This window comes from Mobula birostris, chromosome 18, assembly GCF_030028105.1.
Source record: "Mobula birostris isolate sMobBir1 chromosome 18, sMobBir1.hap1, whole genome shotgun sequence".
In the NCBI taxonomy this organism is placed as follows: Eukaryota; Metazoa; Chordata; class Chondrichthyes; order Myliobatiformes; family Myliobatidae; genus Mobula; species Mobula birostris.
Window position 1 is genome coordinate 71,271,119 of NC_092387.1, and position 21,337 is coordinate 71,292,455.

General features: G+C 43.6%; 1 protein-coding gene across 6 annotated transcripts in view; it reads right to left on the reverse strand.

Annotated features, from left to right (window-relative positions):
- The window catches only part of LOC140212226 (adenosine kinase-like), a 297,931-nt gene that overhangs the window by 247,884 nt on the left and 28,710 nt on the right, over positions 1 to 21,337 (reverse strand). For all 6 annotated transcript variants that reach the window (XM_072282952.1, XM_072282954.1, XM_072282950.1 and 3 more), the window contains exon 3: positions 15,379 to 15,432. In XM_072282952.1, the coding sequence (XP_072139053.1) occupies positions 15,379 to 15,432 (54 nt within the window). The remainder of the gene's footprint in view (positions 1 to 15,378; positions 15,433 to 21,337) is intronic.

A 21,337-nucleotide genomic window follows, 5' to 3' on the forward strand; every position in this document is an offset into this window, starting at 1 on the left:
CAAAGACTTTGCGGATATGACCCTCCCTCTTACTAAGCCCTTGCCAAAGAATGCGAAGTTTGTGTCGGACGACCTTTGTTATATTTGTCCGGTACGGAAACCACTGATAGTTCACACTGATCACAACCCATTAGTGTTTTTGGCCACTATGAAGGATAAAAACAAAAGGTTGCTAAGTTGGAGCCTGGTCTTACAGGAATTTGATATTAAAATAAAACATATAAAAGGAACGGACAATGTGATTGCTAACTGTCTGTCAATGTGTTGAAAATTTAAAGTTCTCTGTATTAGCCGAATAGCTGATGACCCTGTATATTAGTGTGTATCCATTAATGTGTTCATGCCCATAATTTTTACCCCTGTAAAAATCCTTTGAAGGGTAGGGGTGTGATGCCAAACCAAGTTATCAGATGATTGATGCTAATGAGAGAGATATAGGAGACAATGGAGAAACATTCAAAATGTTAATGAGAGAGGAGAAGAGAGATTAACGGAAAAGAAACACAATTCAGAATATTGAGAAGACAGGTTGCTTTGAACCGGAACTATTTGAAGTTTGATGGACAGGCGATACCCCAGCAGGGGGATAAAAAGAACAGGTTCGCTAAGGTACGACACACAGCAAGATAACAAGATAACGAGACCCTGGAAGAGCGGTGTGCCCCCACAAGTTGGTGCGAGTTTGGAGGTCCGGTTCGCGGGAACCAACCATAGACTCACAGGGTGTAAAGCTATGATCGGTGGGAACCTGGTGTGTGTGTCCGTCCTTGCCTGGGTGCCGGGTTCACCGCGGAAGAACGGTCATATCCGGAACAGAGAGGTCACAGTCAGTGACCACAGCGGGATAGAAGACATAAAAGGGTCCGCCCGAAACCAACTGCGAAGAACATCAAAGGTCTACCTGAATCAAATTTGCATCCCCCCCCCCTCTCTCTCCAACGGCACAACAGCGATTACTGCGAACTGTACTAAGCTGAACTGAACTCTGCGTCACTTAAGACTGATCATTTTACCCCTAGACTGCAATAGAGCTTGGCTGATTCCATTACCCTAGTTCTGTGTACATGTGTGTTTTATCATTGCTAACCCATTGCATTTATATCCTTACGATTAGAGTACTGTGTTACTTATTTCTTTAATAAAACTTTATTAGTTCCCAGTAACCCAGGCTCCAATAAGTGGTCCATTTCTGCTGGTTTGGCAACCCAGTTACGGGGTACATAACATATATAAGCTTTGTACTCTCAAAATTTCACTTCTGAAGGCCTCCCACTTACTAAGTACACCTTTACCAAAAAACAGCCTGTCCCTACCTACACTTGCCACATCTTTTCAGATACCATCGAAATTGGCCTATCTACAATTTAGAATCACCGCCTGTAGACCAGACCTATCTTTTTGCATATTTACTTTGAAACTAATGACATTATGACTAGAAGCAAAGTGCTCCCCTACACAAACACCTGCCATCTGCCCCGTCTCATTCCCTAATAACAGATCAAGTATCACACACTCGATGTACTGATTAAGGAAATTTTCCTTAAGACATTTGAAAAGCTCCAAACCATCTAGTCCTTTTACAGCAACACACATAAAAGTTGCTGGTGAACGCAGTAGGCCAGGCAGCATCTCTAGGAAGAAGTACAGTTGACATTTCAGGCCGAGACCCTTTGTCAGGACTAACTGAAGGAAGAGTGAGTAAGGGATTTGAAAGTTGGAGGGGGAGGAGGAGATCCAAAATGATAGGAGAAGACAGGAGGGGGAGGGATGGAGCCAAGAGCTGGACAGATGATAGGCAAAAGGGATACGAGAGGATCATGGGACAGGAGGTCCGAGAAGAAAGACAAGGAGGCGGGGGGGGGGGACCCAGAGGATGGGCAAGGGGTATATTCAGAGGGACAGAGGGAGAAAAAGGAGAGTGAGAGAAAGAATGTGTCTATAAAAATAAGTAACAGATGGAGTACGAGGGGGAGGTGGGGCATTAGCAGAAGTTAGAGAAGTCGATGTTCATGCCATCAGGTTGGAGGCTACCCAGATGGAATATAAGGTGTTGTTCCTCCAACCTGAGTGTGGCTTCATCTTTACAGTAGAGGAGGCCGTGGATAGACATGTCAGAATGGGAATGGGATGTGGAATTAAAATGTGTGGCCACTGGGAGATCCTGCTTTCTCTGGCAGACAGAGCATAGGTGTTCAGCAAAGCGGTCTCCCAGTCTGCGTCGGGTCTCGCCAATATATAAAAGGCCACATTGGGAGCACCGGACGCAGTATATCACCCCAGCTGACTCACAGGTGAAGTGTTGCCTCACCTGGAAGGACTGTTTGGGGCCCTGAATGGTGGTAAGGGAGGAAGTGTAAAGGCATGTGTAGCACTTGCTCCGCTTACACAGATAAGTGCCAGGAGGGAGATCAGTGGGGAGGGATGGGGGGGACGAATGGACAAGGGAGTCGCGTAGGGAGCGATCCCTGCGGAATGCGGGGGGGGGGGGGGTGAGGGAAAGATGTGTTTAGTGGTGGGATCCCGTTGGAGGTGGTGGAAGTTACGGAGAATATGTTGGACCCGGAGGCTGGTGGGGTGGTAGGTGAGGACCAGGGGAACCCTATTCCTAGTGGGGTGGCGGGAGGATAGAGTGAGAGCAGATGTACGTGAAATGGGGGAGATGCGTTTAAGAGCAGAGTTGATAGTGGAGGAAGGGAAGCCCCTTTCTTTAAAAAAGGAAGACATCTCCATCCCATTCCCATTCTGACATGTCCCACATACCATTCCCATTCTGACATGTCTATCCACGGCCTCCTCTACTGTAAAAATGAAGCCACACTCAGGTTGGAGGAACAACACCTTATATTCCGTCTGGGTAGCCTCCAACCTGATGGCATGAACATCGACTTCTCTAACTTCCGCTAATGCCCCACTTCCCCCTCGTACCCCATCTGTTACTTATTTTTATACACACATTCTTTCTCTCACTCTCCTTTTTCTCCCTCTGTCCCTCTGAATATACCCCTTGCCCATCTTCTGGGTGCCCCCCCCCACCTCCTTCTCTTTCTTCCCGGACCTCCTGTCCCATGATCCTCTCTTATCCCTTTTGCCTATCACCTGTCCAGCTCTCGGCTCTATCCCTCCCCCTCCTGTCTTCCCCTATCATTTTGGATCTCCCCCTCCCCCTCCAACTTTCAAATCCCTTACTCACTCTTCCTTCAGTTAGTCCTGACGAAGGGTCTCGGCCTGAAACGTCGACTGTACTTCTTCCTAGAGATGCTGCCTGGCCTGCTGCGTTCACCAGCAACTTTTATGTGTGTTGCTTGAATTTCCAGCATCTGCAGAATTCCTGTTGTTTAGTCTTTTTACAGTATGGGAGCCCAGTCAATATTTGAAAATTTAAAATCACCTAATTATTTCACAAATATAAATCATAACTTTATATTTAGAACCATTGAACACTACAGCACAGAAAACAGGCCATTCGGCCCTTCTAGTCTGTGCCAAAACATTATTCCACTAGTCCCATTGACCTGCATCCAGTCCATAACCCTCCAGACCTCTCCCATCCATGTACTTGCAACAGTCTATGATCTCTCTACAAATTTGTTTCCTTAAATCCATCAGACCATTGGGTGGTCAATACTATAGCCCAATTAATGCGGTCATACTTTTATTATTTCTCAGTTCTGCCCATAAAGCCTCACTAGACGAGTTCTCCAGTCGATCCTGATTGAGTACTGCTGTGACATTTTCCCTGACGAGTAATGCCACCCCTCCATCTTTAATCAGAATCAGGTTTATTATCACTAGCATGTGATGTGAAACTTGTTAACTTAGCAGCAGGAGTTCAATGCAATACATAACCTGGCAGAGAGAGAGAAGAAAATAAAATTAAAAGAAATAAATCAATTACTTATATTGAATAATTTTAAAAATGTGCAAAAACAGAAATACTGTATATTAAAAAATAGTGAGGTATTGTCCAAAGATTCTATTTAGGAATCAGATGGTAGAGGGGAAGAAGCTGTTCCTGAATCGCTGAGTGTGTGTCTTCAAGCTTCTGTACCTCCTACCTGATGATAACAGTGAGAAAAGGACATGCCCTGGATGCTGGAGGTCCTTAATAATGGACGCTGCCTTTCTGAGACACCACACCCTGATGATGTCCTGGGTACTTTGTAGGCTAGTACCCAAAACGGAGCTGACTAGATTTATAACCTTCTGCAGCTTCTTTCAGTCCTGTGCAGTAGTCCCTCCATACCAGACAGTGATGCAGCCCGTCAGAATGCTCTCCATGGTACAACTATAGAAGTTTTTGAGTGTATTTGTTGACATGCCAAATCTCTTAATAGAAACATAGAAAATAGGTGCAGGAGTAGGCCATTCGGCCCTTCGAGCCTGCACCGCCATTCAGTACGATCATGGCTGATCATCCAACTCAGAACCTTGTACCTGCCTTCTCTCCACACCCCCTGATCCCTTTAGCCACAAGGGCCATATCTAACTCCCTCTTAAATATAGCCAATGAATTGGCCTCAACTGTTTCCTGTGGCAAGAGAATTCCACAGATTCACCACTCTGTGTGAAGAAGTTCTTCCTCAACTCGGTCCTAAAAGGCTTCCTCTTTATCCTCAAACTGTGACCCCTCGTTCTGGACTTCCCCAACATCGGGAACAATCTTCCTGCATCTAGCCTGTCCAATCCCTTTAGAATTTTATACGTTTCAACAAGATCCCCCCTCAATCTTCTAAATTCCAGAGAGTACAAGCCTAGTCGATCCAGTCTTTCATCATATGCAAGTCCTGCCATCCCAGGAATCAATCTGGTGAACCTTCTTTGTACTCCCTCCCCGGCAAGAATGTCTTTCCTCAGATTAGGGGACCAAAACCGCACACAAAACTCCAGGTGTGGTCTCACCAAGGCCTTGTACAACTGCAGTAGTACCTCTCTGCTCCTGTACTCAAATCCTCTTGCTATGAATGCCAGCATACCATTCGTCTTTTTCACCGCCTGCTGTACCTGCATGCCCACTTTCAATGACTGGTGTACAATGAAACCCAGGTCTCGTTGTACCTCCCCTTTTCCTAATCGGCCACCATTCAGATAATAATCTGTTTTTCCTGTTCTTGCCACCAAAATGGAGAATCTCACATTTATCCACATTAAATTGCATCTGCCATTAAATTTGCCCACTCACCTAACCTATCCAAGTCACTCTGCATCCTCCTCACAGCTAACACTGCTGCCCAGCTTCGTGTCATCCGCAAACTTGGAGATGCTGTATTTAATTCCCTTGTCTAAGTCATTTATATTGTAAATAACTGGGGTCCCAGCACTGAGCCTTGCGGTACCCCACCAGTCACTGCTTGCCATTCTGAAAAAGTCCCGTTTATTCCCACTCTTTGCTTCCTGTCTGCCAACCAATTCTCTATCCACATCAATACCATACCCACAATACCGTGTTCTTCTAACTCCTAATAAAGTATAGCCACTATCTTGCCTTCTTTATAGCTACATCGATATGTTGGGACCAGGTTAGATCCTCAGAGATCTTGACACCCAGGAACTTGAAGCTGCTCACTCTCTCCACTTCTCATCCCTCTATGAGGATTGGTATGTGTTCCTTCGTCTTACCCTTCCTGAAGTCCACAATCAGCTCTTTCGTCTTACTGACATTGAGTGCCAGGTTGTTGCTGCGGCACCACTCCACTAGTTGGCATATCTCACTCCTGTATGTCCTCTTATCACCACCTGAGATCCTACCAACAATGGCTGTATAGTCAGCAAGTTTATAGATGGTATTTGAGCTATGCCTAGCCACACGGTCATGTGTATATAGAGAGTAGAGCAGTGGGTTAAGCACACACCCCTGAGGTGCACCAGTGTTGACCGTCAGCAAGGAGGATATGTTATCACCAATCCGCACAGATTATGGTCTTCCGGTTAGGAAGTTGAGGATCCAATTGCAGAGGGAAGTACAGAGAATCAGGTTCTGCAACTTCTCAATCAGGATTGTGGGAATGATGGTATTAAATGCTGAGCTATAGTCGATGAACAGCATCCTGACATAGGCGTTTGTGTTGTCCAGGTGGTCTAAAGTCATGAGAAGAGCCATTGGGATTGCCTCTGCTATTGACCTACTGCGGTGATAGGCAAATTGCAATGGGTCCAGGTCCTTGCTAAGGCACTGGTATAATTGTTGCCTTTTTGAAGCAAGTGGGAACTTTCACCTGTAGCAGTCAGAGGTTGAAAAAATCCTTGAGTACTCACGTTAGTTGGTTGGCACAGGTTTTCAGATCCCTCCCACCATTGCACCAAAACCAATAGAACCACAGAATACGCAAACACGAGGAAATCTGCAGATGCTGGAATTTCAAGCAACACACATAAAAGTTGCTGGTGAACGCAGCAGGCCGGGCAGCATCTCTAGGAAGAGGTACAGTTGACGTTTTGGGCCAAGACTCTTCGTCAGGACTAATGAAGTTCTGACGAAGGGTCTCAGCCCGAAACGTTGACTGTACCTCTTCGTAGAGAACCACAGAATATTGAGCAGCAATCCTGCCACTCCTACAACGAAGTCTCATTAATGGCTACAATATCATAATTCCTGGTGTTGATCCATGCCCTGAGCTCAAATGCCTTTCTGACAATATTTCTTGCATTGAAATAATACGCAGCTCAGGGCATTAGTCACACCACGTTCAACTTTTTGATTCCCGACTTCGTCTCCATAACCTCTCCACTATCTGTTTTGGCAGTCTGGTTCCCATTCTCAGTAACTACAGTGAAACCCCGCTGTGCAGCACTAGCAAACCTTTTTCGATAAGATATTAGTCCCCGAGATAAGGTGCAAACCACCTCTTCTGTACAGGTCCTACCTTCCCTATAAGGGAGCCCAAAAATCTGAAGCCCTTCCTCCTACACCAACTTCTTAGCCATGTGTTAAACTGTATGATCATCATAGTTCTGGCCTCACTAGCACATGGCACAGGTAGAAATCCTGAGATCACAACCTTGGAGGCTTTGCCCTTTAATTGAGCAATCAATTTACAGCATCTCATCATTCCTCCTATCTAGGTCATTAGTGCCTACATGGTCCACGACCTCTGACTGCTCACCTTCCTGCTTAAGAATGTGGAGGACTCTATTCCAGATGTCTCCGAACCTGGCGGCAACATACCATCCAGCAATCTCGTTCTCCTACACAGGGTCCCTTCTGTTCCCCTAACTAACGAATCCCCTATCACTACAACTCGCCTCTTCTCCCCCCTTCCTTTCTAAGTCACAGAGCCAGAGACCTGACCACTCTGTTAGGTCGTTGCCCCCTCCCCCCAACAGTATCCAAAGTGGTATACCTATTGTTGAGGGGGATACTCAGCACTGGCAGCTTAAACCATTTCCCTTACCTGAATTCCAAAAAATTTATAAGGCAAAATTTTCCCTTAAGGAAACCATACTGACCACAGCTTATTTTATCATATGCTTCCACACACCCTGAAACCACATCCTTAAAAATAGACTCCAACACCTTCCTAACCACTGAGGTCAGACTAAATGGCCTATAATTTCCTTTCTTCTGCCTCTGTCCCTTCCTAAAGAGTGGAGTGACATTTGCAACCTTTCATTCCTCAGGAATGAAAGAATCCTGAGGAACCATGCCAGAATCAATTGATTCTTGAAAGATCATTGCTAAATGCCTCCACAATCTCTTCAGCTCCCTCTTTCAGAACCCCGAGGTGTGGACCAGGTGACTTATCCAAACTTCATACCTTTCAGTTTCATCCAGGGTTCAGCTGGTGACATCTTTTACAGATACCAGGTGGTATGTCTTTCCTGATGTGCTTTGCTATCTCTACTAAGTCTCACTACTGGTAATTTCACTGCTGCTGTTGACTTACTATCACATTGTTAAGCAATTAGCTTTCAACATTAGGTTAGCCATTATATAACTGATAGTATATTTCATTTAGTAGTTAGAAGCACTTGTTAATAGTCAAAGGAATTTCAACAATATTTGAATCTGCCTTTCGTTAAAATGCTGAGAAGTACATCATTTACACTGGTTCCTTGTGTACTATAACTCATTGGTGAATAATTAAAACTGCCTTCAAGTACAGCTATGTCAGGACTGGAGTTATTCATCTGTCTAGCTTAAGAAAACGGGAAAAACGAGTGAGGACAGCATACCCTCTCTTTGGCTGTTATGTTAGCGTTGTTGTTTTAGCCATGGTTTTGTCATCCTGCCTTTAGACGACTGCTTCCCCTTTGGGACGTACATATCTTGCACCTTCCAAACTGCTCCCAGAAATTCTAGCCATTGCTGCTTTGCCGTCATTCCTGCCAGTGTACTTTTCCAATCAATTTTGGCCAGTTCTTCTCTCATGCCTCTGCAAGTCCCTTTACTCAACTGTAATACTGATATGTCTGACATTATCTTCCCCCTTTCAAATTGCAGGGTGAATTTTAGCATATTATGGTCACTGTGTCCGAAGGGGTCCTTGATGTTAAGCTTTCTATTCAATTCCGGTTCATTCCACAATACCCAATCCAAATCAGCTGATCCTCTAGTGGACTCAACCACAAGTTGCTCTAAAAAGCCATCTTGTAGGCATTCTAGAAATTGTTTCCTCCTGGGATCCATCACCAACTTGATTTTCCCAATCTAGTTGCATATTAAAATCCCCCACGACTATCGTAAAATTGCCCCACACCTTCACTATTATTTTGGGGTCTGCATACAACTCCCTTTGGGTCTTTTGACGCTTGCAGTTCTAGCTCTACCGACAATGATTCAACACTTTCCTAGCCCATATCATCTCTTTCTCATGATTTGATTTCATTTTTTACCAATAGAGCTACGCCACCCCCTCTGCCTACCTCCCTGTCCTTTTAGAAACATAGAAAACCTACAGCACAATACAGGCCCTTCAGCCCACAATGTTGTGCTGAACATGTACTTACTTTAGAAATTACCTTGGGTTGCCCATAGCCCTCTATTTTTCTAAGCTCCATGTACCTATCCAAGAGTCTCAAAAGACTATCAATAGACCCTATTGTATCCACTTCCACCACAGTCACCAGCAGCCCATTCCACGCACTCTCCACTCTCTGCGTAAAAAACACACCCCTGACATCTCTTCTGTACCTACTTCCAAGCAGCTTAAAACTGTGTCCTCTCCTGTTAGCCATTTCAGCCCTGGGAAAATGCCTCTGACTATCCACACGATCAATGCCTCTCATCATCTTATAAACCTACTATCAGGTCACCTCTCATCCTCCGTTGCTCCAGGGAGAAAAGACCAAGTTCACTCAACCTGTTCTCATAAGGCATGCTCCCCAATCCAGGTAACATCCTTGTAAATCTCCTCTGCACCCTTTCTATAGTTTCCACATCCTTCCTGTAGTGAGGTGACCAGAACTGAGCAAAGTACTCCAAGTGGGGTCTGACCAGGGTTTTATATAGCTGTAACATTTCCTCTTGGATCTTGAACTCAATCCCATGGTTGATGAAGGCCAACATACCATATGTCTTCTGAACCACACAGTCCACCTGCGTAGCAGCTTTGAATGTCCTATAGACTCGAACCCCAAGATCCCTCTGATCCTCCACACTGCCAAGAGTCTTACCATTAATACTATATTCTGCCATCATACTTGACCTACCAAAATGAACCACCTCACACTTATCTGGGTTGAACTCATCTGCCACTTCTCAGTCCAGTTTTGTATCCTATCGATGTCCTGCTGTAACCTCTGACAGCCCTCCACACTATCCACAACACCTCCAAGCTTTGTGTCATCACATTTTGATACAATGTGTATCCTTGGATGTTAAGCTCACAGCTATTATCTTCTTTCAGCCACAATTCACATATGCCAAACTGTAAATGTGCTACAAGTTTAGTCCATCTTATTCCCTCAAATATAACACCTTCAGTTCTGTATTCACCCTTCTTGATTTTGTCAGTTTTTTACATTGCAACTCATCCTGTTGACTGCAGTTTTGCACTATCAGCCTGTCCTTGCTAGCAGGCTCACTACATACTGTCTCTGTTTGTAATCCAATTACCTCATTTTCAGCCCAATCACTCTGGTCCCCTTCCCCTGCCAGATCAGTTTAAACCCTGCCAAACAACTCTAGCAAACCTGCCCACAAGGATATTAGCCCCACTTGGGTTCAGGTGTAACCTATCCCTTCTGTACATGTTGTAACTTCCCCAAAAGAGTTCCCAATGACCCAGAAATCTGAAACCTTACCCCCTGCACCAGTTCCTCAGCCACATATTCATCTGCCAAATTATCCTATTCTTGCACTCACTGGCACGTGGCATGGGTAGCAATCCAAAGATTACTATCCTGGAGGTCCAGCTTTTCAGCTTTCTACCTAGCTCCCCAAAATCTCTCTTCAGGATCTCCTCACCTTTCCTACCCATATCATTGTTGCCAGTATGTACCAAGACTTCTGGCTGCTCATCCTCCCCACTTAGAATGCCGTGGACCCGATCAAAGACATCCCTGACATCGGCACCTGGGAAGCAACATACTATCATCTGCACCCATAGAATATCTCCCCTGTTCCTCTGACTGTGGAATCTCCTATCACCTCTCTTCCCTTCTGAGCCACAGCACCAGCCTCGGTGCCAGGGACCTGGTCACTGCAGCTTCCCCCCACCCTCCACTAAGTCATTCCCCCTCAACAGTATCCAAAGTTTTTTTTTTCATGTGCCATACTCTGCCAGAGCCTCGGCGACCACTTTTCAAGTGGTTGTCTTGGAGGAAAGATTCTGGGAGTGGTCCCCCATGTCCTTCTCACAGCATAGTGTTTTTTTTTTTACGAGGTCAAGTTGCAAGCTCAACACTCAACCCAGCATGGATGGAAAGCGTGCCCGGGAGCGACCTGACTAGATTCAAGCTCGGGAACCTTCGCACCGGAGTCCGGCGCTGATGTCACTGCACCACCAGCAGGCTAGTATCTAAAGTGGTATACTTATTATTGAGGTGAATGGCCACAGGGGTATTCTGCATTGGCTGCGCATTTCCCTTCCTTCTCCTGACAGTCACCCATTACTTGCCTCCTGCAACCTAGGGGTGACTACCTCTCTGTAGCTCCTCTCTATCACCTCATGTCCCGTACGAGCGAAGGTCGTCAAGCTACAGCTCAGTGCACCTGGTGTAGATATGGTTATCTGGGAGACTAGAGGCCTCCCAGACTTCCCACACCTGACACGGAGAGCAAAACACTGACCCTGGAGCCATTCTCACCACACTACTATGAGGAATGAAGAATTAAGAAAAAAAAAATTACCAGATACTTAACTTGCCCAAGCATGAGCCAAAGTCACTCCGAGCACTGGTCCACTCACAACAATGGCTGCTCTGCTTGTGCTTGCATTATTTTTATTTGCCCTTTCTAATAAATCCCACTCAGCGACTGGTCACAGTCCAACTCTGAAAAACTGTGGCAAAGTTCTGCCTTTTTAATCTTGAGTGTGAATCTGATTGAAGATGTAGCTCTCTTCTCACACTCCCAATCAGTGATTGGTCACAGTCCAATGCAGTGAACCTGAGTGAGCTATTTCTGCCCATGTTTCAGATCACAGATTGGCTGCTGCTCAACAGTCCATGGTTAACATACAGCTCTCTGACGAAATAACCTTGATTGTCATTTCTCCCCCGACAAATAGTGGGAGTGTTTTTTTAAACATTATTTATTTGAATTTAATTTAAATTATTCTGCGCCAACTTATGTCTCTCTTGACTCTTTGGTTTTCCATTTGAAAAATACTATTCCCGTCTCATCCCCCACATTGGCACTAGTGTCCATTCCACTTGAACTTGTTTTTATTTATTATTGTCCCTTACTGTGTTTTTTGTGCTGCAACAAATCTGAAGTAACTATTATTCATTCTCCTTTATACTTGTGTACTGGACATGACATTAAACAGTCTTAAATCTTTTGGCTTCTGTGTAAATAGGTTTCTTATTCAAGCATGAATTGGTAAAATGAATTAATTGCACCAACCCATGTAATTTGAAAATGATTATAAAGTTACAATTTCAGCGAAAGTTTAGGATGACTTTGGAAATTGTTTCAGAAGAATGGGCAAATTCATTGCAAGCCTGAAGTGCTCAGTTTCTAAAACTCACGAAGCTGAATGTGGGCAGTTTTGGTGGCATAGACCACAGAACGTGAGATGTGGCCAAATAAGATTCAGGAAAACCCTAAGTAATTCTACACACATATTAAAATCAAAAGGGTAACTAGGGAAAGAATAGAACACCTCAGGGATCAAGGTGGACATCTGTGAAGCAACAAAAGGTGTAGTGTTAAATATTCTCCTCTGTATTTACTGTGGAATGGTCATGGAAACTAAGAAATTGAAACCAAGGGAAATAAAAAGCGATGGATTAGAACAGATACGCAAATTCACACAGATGATGTTGGCAGTCTTGAGGCACATTGAAGTGGCTAAATCCTCAAGCCTGATTAAGTGTATCCTAAGACAATGTGGCAACGTCAAAAATAGAAAATCTACAGCACATTACAAGCCCCTTGGCCCACAATGTTGTGCTGAACATGTAACCTACTCTAGAAGCTGCCTAGAATTTCCCTACTGCATAGCCCTCTATGGAAGAAATTGAAGCATAATTTCAAGAAAAGGCATATAAACAAGGTAATGAGATGTATAACCAAGGAACTGGAGAACTTTGTTTTTCTTATTTAATAAGAGAAGTTCTGAGAAGAGATAATCACAACCAAGCAAACAATCTGCAGTGGGGTAGAATAATGATAATATATGAATGCTGGATGTTGCAGGTTTCGTAGACTAAATGACTCTCTTTCTGGACAGGATATTTTTTCAACAAATTAAGAAAATCACTAACATCACAAAAGACTGCATTTTCAATACCACTGGCGGATTGTTCTTAGCTTGTTAAAACAAATTGAAAAGAACTGCTACTTTTTGCTTGTTTAATGTCTGTTACATAACTCAGCCAAGTTTGTTTCAGAAAATGATTTATCTTAAATGTAACTAACTTCAAGGTTAAAATCAAAATAACATTGTTATCTATAACAAATATTTATCAGCGTTCACCCAGCAAGACTTGAAAACATGAGATTCAAAACAATTTTTTACTGACCAAGGTTGTCCTTTCAATGACTACACAGATAGAATTTTCCATCAGAGGAAAACTGAACTACTGAGCCTTGAGTTCAATGCTGACTGGCAACTCCTGCAATGCTGCTGGTACCAAATTGTATCGGTCTCTGCCGTTCCTTTGGGTTCAGCAGATGCATGGAAAGGGAGAGCTTGCTACATGGACAACGGCTTGCTCTCCATATCGTACTGCCCAGACTTGCATATCTAGACAGCTAAGTCACAATATCCATGGTCAACTCTGACCAACAGAGTCCCTCAAGCCTTGTTACGTTTATTGCCTCAGATCAGAGCAAGCATTTCCTGCGCAATCATTCCCTGAATAAAAATATACTCCTGATAGAAAATTGCAGAGCATATCACATAGCATTTATCATCTGAAAAGCTGCCTCATCATAAATACTTAATATTATTTCTGAACAATCCAGAATCAGGAAAAAATATACATTGTAGTTCCTTGTCAGAAAACAACCATTTTCTTTGAATGGCACATAAACGCATGGCAGTATTCAAAACTATACTTTCAATCCTTTTAGAAACTATTTCATTCCTAAATATCTCTACAATATCTTCCTGTAGTCTGATATCAGTCCTTCTACATCAGCGGTCCCCAACCACCGGGCCGCAGAGCATGCGCTACCGGCCGCGAGGAAACGATATGATTTGGCGATATGAGTCAGCTGCACCTTTCCTCATTCCCTGTCACGCACTGTTGAGCCATTACGCGCGCATCGTCCATGTCAGCGCAGGAAGGAGATCAACTCCTCGAGCTTGCAAATGACGGCGGGCTGAAAAGTCTGTTTGACATAACATCTCTGCCGGCATTCTGGATCAAAGTCAACGCTCAATATCCTGAGATAGCCACGGAAGCACCGAAAACGTTGCTTCCATTTCCAACATATCTCTGCGATGAATGTAACAAAAACTAAATTGTGGATTAGACTGGACATAAGGAACCCCGTTCGAGTATCGTTGTCTCCCATCACCCCTTGTTAGGACCGTCTTGTTGCAGGAAAGCAAGCCCAGGGCTCCCACTGATTCAGCGATATTGGTGCGTTGCAATGACTTTATATGTTCATACGGGGAAAATATGCGCTGTGTGTTTAATATCCAAACATTACTTAAAATGTTATGATGCTATTGACTTATATAACCATATAACAATTACAGCACGGAAACAAGCCATCTCTGCCCTTCTAGTCCGTGCCCAACGCAACTTTTACCTCGTCCCACCGACCTGCACTCAGCCCATACCATTCCTCTCCTGTCCATATACCTATCCAATTTTTCTTTAAATGATAATATTGAACCTGCTTCTGACACTTCTACCGGAAGTTCGTTCAACATTTACTTCAACCTCCTGTCCTCCCCTGATAATTGACTTATCGTTGTATTCATGCGAGGAAAATGCACTGTGTGTTTAATATTAAATTTGTTAGATAAAGCCTTTTAGAAACGAAATTGAGTGTATTAGCCACTTATCACCAATATTCCGGTCGTGATTAACACCCCCCTCCGAACAGAATCGCTAAAAACAATTTACAGAAAAAATAATTGGCAGGTGCGTGCATGCGCACTGGTGCCCGTGCAAGGCTTCATGGTCATTGTAGTCTTTCTCTGGGTAAACGCAACGTATTTGACTGCTACTCTTGTCCGTTGGCAGCCATCCCGCACCCCCCCCCCACCCCCCACCCCCCACCCGGTTGGCCAGTCCACAAGAATATTGTCAACATGAAACCGGTCCGCACTGCAAAAAAGGTTGGGGACCCCTCTTCTACATTAGTCCCAACCTTAACTCTTACCTGAAGTCAAAGGCTTTTATCTTGTATTCAATCAATGCATATAGCCCCTCTGATGTAGCACTGTACAATTTTGTATTTCAAAAAATGGCACAAGCAGGATCCTATACAAAGGACTAGGACTCACCGCTTATTGGTTATGTATTCAGTTACTATACACAAACAGACAGTGCTCTACTTAAAGCTCTGTGCAAGATTTTAAGGCAATATTCAAAGCCTCACAAATCCAGTGTACTATTATGTCTTCGTTCAATCTCCTACAGTGCATTCATCAATCTCCCTAATGAGTAAGCAGCAATAAGGTCAAGTTGTTCAACTTGGCCCCTCTGCATTATTTTAGACATACCAAGAGTACAAGTTTTACAGGGATCTATTATTTACATCCTGAAATTATTTTCAGTCTCCTTTAGTTACTTATTTCACTAAAGTTCACTTACAGTCCTTTGTGTTTCTCATCAGCCAGGATCTGGTCATTTGTCTTCAACCCATACCTTTAAATCAGAACAAAAGTATAATTTAGTACTAGAGAAAGTAGAATACAGCTGCTTCTCAAGAAAAAAAGCAGTAAAAAGTTCATGAAGTGAAGCATTCAGAATTCGTCCAGCCGTTTGTATTTGAAGGAATGGCTTTGTTTCTCCACTCTCAAAGATAAGTCTGCTTCTGGTAGGGCAGGTATATATCACTGCAAAGTGAGAGGCCTTTCAGCCCCTGGTTCCTGTGGGGGGTTTTTTGAAAGAGATACAATTAGTTTTTCTTTCTTGTGCTCTTTTTACCTCCTATAGCTCTGAACACATTTCTTCCAAACTCTCCCTAGGAAGCTTCATTCACCTGTATGCTACATGACCTTTTCACTTCCTCCATCAACGTTCCAGTACAAAAACACTTGCACATACTGATTAGACTCAAAGTTATCTTACAGAAAGATACCCGAGAACCGGTGGAACGTCCAGCTCTCCAATTCTCCAATCCCCACACTACATCAAATGCAGATACATATCTGGGTTATGCAGGAGATCCATTTCTGAGAATGGTCCATAAACTAATGTTTCCACTAAGTCAGAAACAAATCATTTTAATGTGGGTTGATGAACATGAAAGAATTTTTTTTAACCATCTTCCCACATGTAGTTACAATGGTACAAATCACAATGTTCCACATCAAATGGCTTCACACTGTGAACAGTCAGCCTGCATTCTTAAAGACATTGGTGTCCAACTATTACAATGGGGGGGGGGGGGGGGTTACAGTTTTTGCTTGAAGACCAGCTGTCTTTTGAATTAATCAGCCACTACTCCAATTGCAGAACTCATGCAGATCACATTCAAATTTTAATCCTGCAGGTGAAGGTGTTCTTGTACATCTGTTGCCTTTAGTCATGGTGCCAGATACCGGAAGCTTGGGATGTGACGTTGGACAAGACCTGGCAAGTGACTGCATTACATTTTAACCACTCTGTGCCAATGGTGGAGAGATGGTGGATGATGAAGCACTTTTTAACCTAGATGGTGTCAATGTTACACACACAAGATGTTGAAGGGTCTCAGCCCGAAACATCAACTGCACCTCTTCCTATAGATGCTGCCTGGCCTGCTGTGTTCCACTAGCATTTTGTGTGTGCTGCTTGAATTCCCAGCATCTGCAGATTTCCTCATGTTGGGGTCAATGTTAGACCATTAAGACCAAAACATTCAGCAGCAGTTGACCCATTTAGTCTGCTCCACTATTCAATCATAGCTGATTTCTTTTTCCAACTACATTCTCCTGCCTTCTTGCATAACCCTTTATCCCCTTACTAATCATATCTGACATATACACCCAGGGACTTGGCCTCCATAGCCCAAAGTGGGAACAAAATTTCTGAGTGAAGAAATTCCTCATCTCAGTTTTAAAGAGACCCCTGTTCTTCTGAGGCTATTCTCTTACCCTAGACTCTCCTACTAATGGAAACATCCTCTTCACAATTTCTTTATCTAGACCTTCCAATATTTGGTAGGTTTCAGTGAAATCCCCATCACCATTATGAAGTCCTTCGAGCACAGGCTCAAGAACACTACACACTCCTTGCGTATTAAGTCTGTTATTCCTGGGATTATTGTTATGAATTCCTTTGAACCATCTCAAACAGCAGCACATCTTTCCTTAGATTCAAGGCCCAAAATCGCTCGCGATATTTCAGATGCAGTCTGATCAACACCTTATAAAGAAGGGGTGTCAAACTCATTTTAGGTCACGGGCTGAACTGGGCAAAATGCGACTTCATGCGGGCCGGATCAGTTGTGCATGCGTGTGCTCCCACAGCTTTCGTCGCCTTCGTTATTTCAACCTGCTCTCATGTGTCTCAGTCTCTGCTATAACTACAAAGTGTTTCACTTTATGAATTTAGTTTCTTATGAAGAAGATTGTCTAGCAAGCATTATTTTTATGATTAGTTGTAGGCTACAAGAAAGTTGTGATGAGAGAGAGAAATAACGATGCTATTTTAGCTAAGATTGTTTTGGGAGCCACATCCTTTCCATTAATAAACCATTTAAAATCAAACATTAGCAGACACAAATGTAGACCTAATGAAACAAATTGTAAATGTAGGCTACACAATGGCACCTAATTTTTATTAGCCTGCTTCCAGCAATCAAACTCAATGAACACAGTTAGCCTCTAATTTTTATTAAAGTGATCACATTTACAATAATAGTCAGAAAATGAATGAATCACAATATTATGACACTCAATATTTCATAATGCATATTGCTTACATGTTGCAGTGCACTGAACAGTGTCACTCTTTTTTCACTTGCTGCTTCCAGACACCTGACATCTCTTGGGTTTGTCAACATCAGGGACCAGTTTCTGGGCAGTTGTGATTTTCATAATGTCATTTAGATGTCTGTGTGTCAGCTGCGAGCGCAGTTTGGATTTGTTAATGTTCATTATGGAGAACACCTGCTCACAGACGTATGTTGTCCCAAACATGCAAAGGATCCTTGACGCAAAGTCTGTCATCTTGGGTTACACTGGTCCCAGGTATTGATAGAATGAGTGCAGACCCACAGTCTCAAATTTATATTTCAAAGCAGAGATACATTGAATTTCAATTAGTTCCATTTGGAGCATAATGCCTCTTGGTGGAAAATACAACGAAAATTCCAGAATTCCTGCTCTGGATTCCCTGTCTGAACTTCCTCTCTGAGTTTCGCAACAACGCCTGCCTTTTCCCCGACCACGGACGGTGCGCCATCTGTTGCCACGCTGACAGCGTGACCCCAGTCAACCTCTAGTCTGGCCAAGGCCTCGACCAGGCTGGAGAAAACGTCATTTGCTGTTGTGGTGTTTGTCATGGGCACCATCTCCACAAACTCCTTGGTGACGGTCAAAGACGCATCAACTCTACAAATAAATATTCCCAATTGAGCTACATCAGTCACGTCAATGCTCTCATCAATTGCAATAGAGAAGACAATAAATGACTTCACTTTGTCTTTTAGTTGACTGTTTAAATCTCCCGCAAGGTCCCCGATTCTCTCTGCTACAGTATTTCTTGACAAGCTGATATTACCAAAAGCCTGTCTCTTCTCAGGGCACACCAGCTCAGCTACCATCAGCGTGCATGCTTTGATGAATTCCGCCCCCCCCCCCCCCCCCCCGAGTATGGCTTCGACACAGCAGCTATTTTGTTGGCAATAATATAGCTGGCCTTGACAGCTCCATCATGAGTCTTTCGACTTTTGGTGAACACTGATTGCTGTTTTTTCAGAGCTGCTTCAAGCTCATTTACCTTTTGCATTCTGAGTCATCCTGCGTACTTGTCATATCTTTCTCCATGTGACGTCTCATAGTGTCATTTGATATTGTACTCTTTTGCCACAGCCACTTGTTGCGAGCATATCAGACACACAGGTTTGCCGTTGACCTCACAGAAGAAAAAACAATCTTTCCAATTATTGAATATCCAACCTTCGATGTCAACTTTTCTTTTCTTGGAAAGCATTTTGAACCGCAGCAGCAAACAGTCTCAGCCTTGCTACAGGTGTTACTTACCTGAGTACTCTGTGTGTTTATACTGTGTCTGACGACGTAAGTGGGGCCCCAGTGGTCTTCAGTGCAGGGTGGTAGGTGCTTATGCACAGCGGGTGGTTAACTGCCGCCTATTGTTTTCTAAGTGCACACAACAAGCTGCCGGCGCAGCAGCTGGTACAGACAGCGGTGGGAGAGAGAGCAGATGCCGTACAGATACATAATAAATGGTCGTGAATATACTTTTTTTTCCCCAAGTCATCCTGCGGGCCAGTAGTTTGACACCCCTGTTATAAAGCATCAGAGGTACATCCTTGCTTTTACTGTATGTTCTAGTTTTCTTGAAATGAATGCCAACATTGTGTTTTTTCAGACAACTTGTTCTTGACTTGTTGCAACTGTACTAATCCAGGAAAGCGATAATCATGAGCCTAAAACATACCCTGCAAGTAATAGAAAGATTCAGCCTTTCAGCAGGTGAATCACTTTCTGGGACTTATATTTCCCACAGATCAATTGCAATGGGAAGACTGTTCCACATTGCTCAGTTTAAATCCTCACTTAAAAATGTCAACTGGAATGTGAATAAATCCCTAAGGAAATTGACACCAAACAGGCTGTCAATCTCAATTTGCTTCCAGCTCATTTAGAGTGATATTAGTGCCAGTTTCAAATTTAACCATGAGTCCAAAGTTCTATCAAGTTTGCAACTACCTCATGAAAGCAAAGTCAGGAAAAATGGCATAATGGCTTCGAAGACATTAAGAGAGCAAATTACCGGAAAGTAAAGAAATCTATGCACTCCCCCCGCTTCCATTCTCCGCATTGGATCGCCTCACATCTTCTCTTTTCAAAGTTCCAATTAGATTTATTATCAAACCATATACATGTCACCATATAAAACTCTGATGGGGGCGAGTGAAGTTAGGTTCTCGGGTTCATGAGCCCGATGATTAAGGAATAATGGCTGTTTCTAAACACGGTGGTGTGGGTCTTAAGGCTCCTGTACCTTCTACCTGATAGCAGCAGCAAGATGAGAGACAGCATGACCTGGTTGGTGGGGGTCCTGGATGCTGGACGCTGCTTTCTTGCAAAAGCACTCCTTGTAGATGTGATCAATGGTGGGGAGGCTTTACCCGTGATGGATTGGGCTATACCCACTGCTTCTTGTAGGTTTTTCTGTTCAAGGCAGTGGTGTTTCCATACCAGGCTGTGATGCACCCACTCAATATACTCTCCAACACACATCTACAGAAGTTCGCCAAAGTTTTAGAGGACATGCCGAATCATCAGAAACTTCTATCATCAGAAACTTCTAAGTAGGAGCGTTGCTGCACTTTCTTCGTAAATTGCTCAAGTTGTGCCAGGTTATTTGGGTGGACAGCAACCTTGAGGTCTTGGCAGAGATGTTCAATCAGGTTAAGGTCACAATTCTGACTGGGCCACTCAAGGACATTAATTTTCTTCATTTGAAGCCACTCCATGGTTGCTCTGGCAGTGTGCTTTGAGTCATTGTCCTGCTTAAAGATGAGCTTCCTCCTAGTTTAAGCAACCAGGCTTTTAATCCAGAATCTGTCTGTATTTAGCAGCATTCATCTTCCCAACAATCCTGGCCAGCTTACCAGTCCCTGCTACTGAAAAGCATCCCCATAGCATGATGCTCCATTCACCATACCTTACAGCAGGGATGCTGACATACAATATTAGATTTAAGCCACACGTACTGCTTAGTGCTGAAGCCAAAAAGTTCCTTTTTAGTCTCATCCAATCACAAGACCTTCTCCCATATCTTTACAGCGTCTTCTAAGTGACACTTTGCAAAGTCTTTACAGGCAAGAATATGCCTTTTCTTTCAAGTTAAGGCTTCTTCCTTGCCACTCTTCCATAATACTCTTTTTGTGCAAGGCCTTAGAGATTTTGGAGCCATGAACTTCATCTCCAGTTGCAGTCACCGACTTCTGCAGCTCACTCAGAGTGACTGTTGGTATCACAGAAGGCTCTCTTACAAGTACAAAGGGGCAGCCTGACCTAGGCAGTGTGGCTGTAGTTTCATATTTTTTCCACTTTTTTCACAATGGCCTATACTGAGCTCCAAGGTATGCTCAGTGCCTTTGAGGTGGTCTTGTACCCTTCCCCTAATTTGTGCTTCTGTATTAGCATGTTCTTTCGTCTTTGTTTTGGTTTGGTGAAAATCTGTTGCACCTCGGAGAAAGGGGGTATTTATTCTCATGAATGCATTGAAAATAGGAGATCTTCCAATTTTCTACAACAACAAATTGGGTGAGTTGGTGAAGAGCAAGAGGACAAGATGTGAGAGAATAGACTAATCAAGTGTAACAGTGGAAAAGTGTGCACAGAACCGGAGGAGATAACAGAGGTACCTA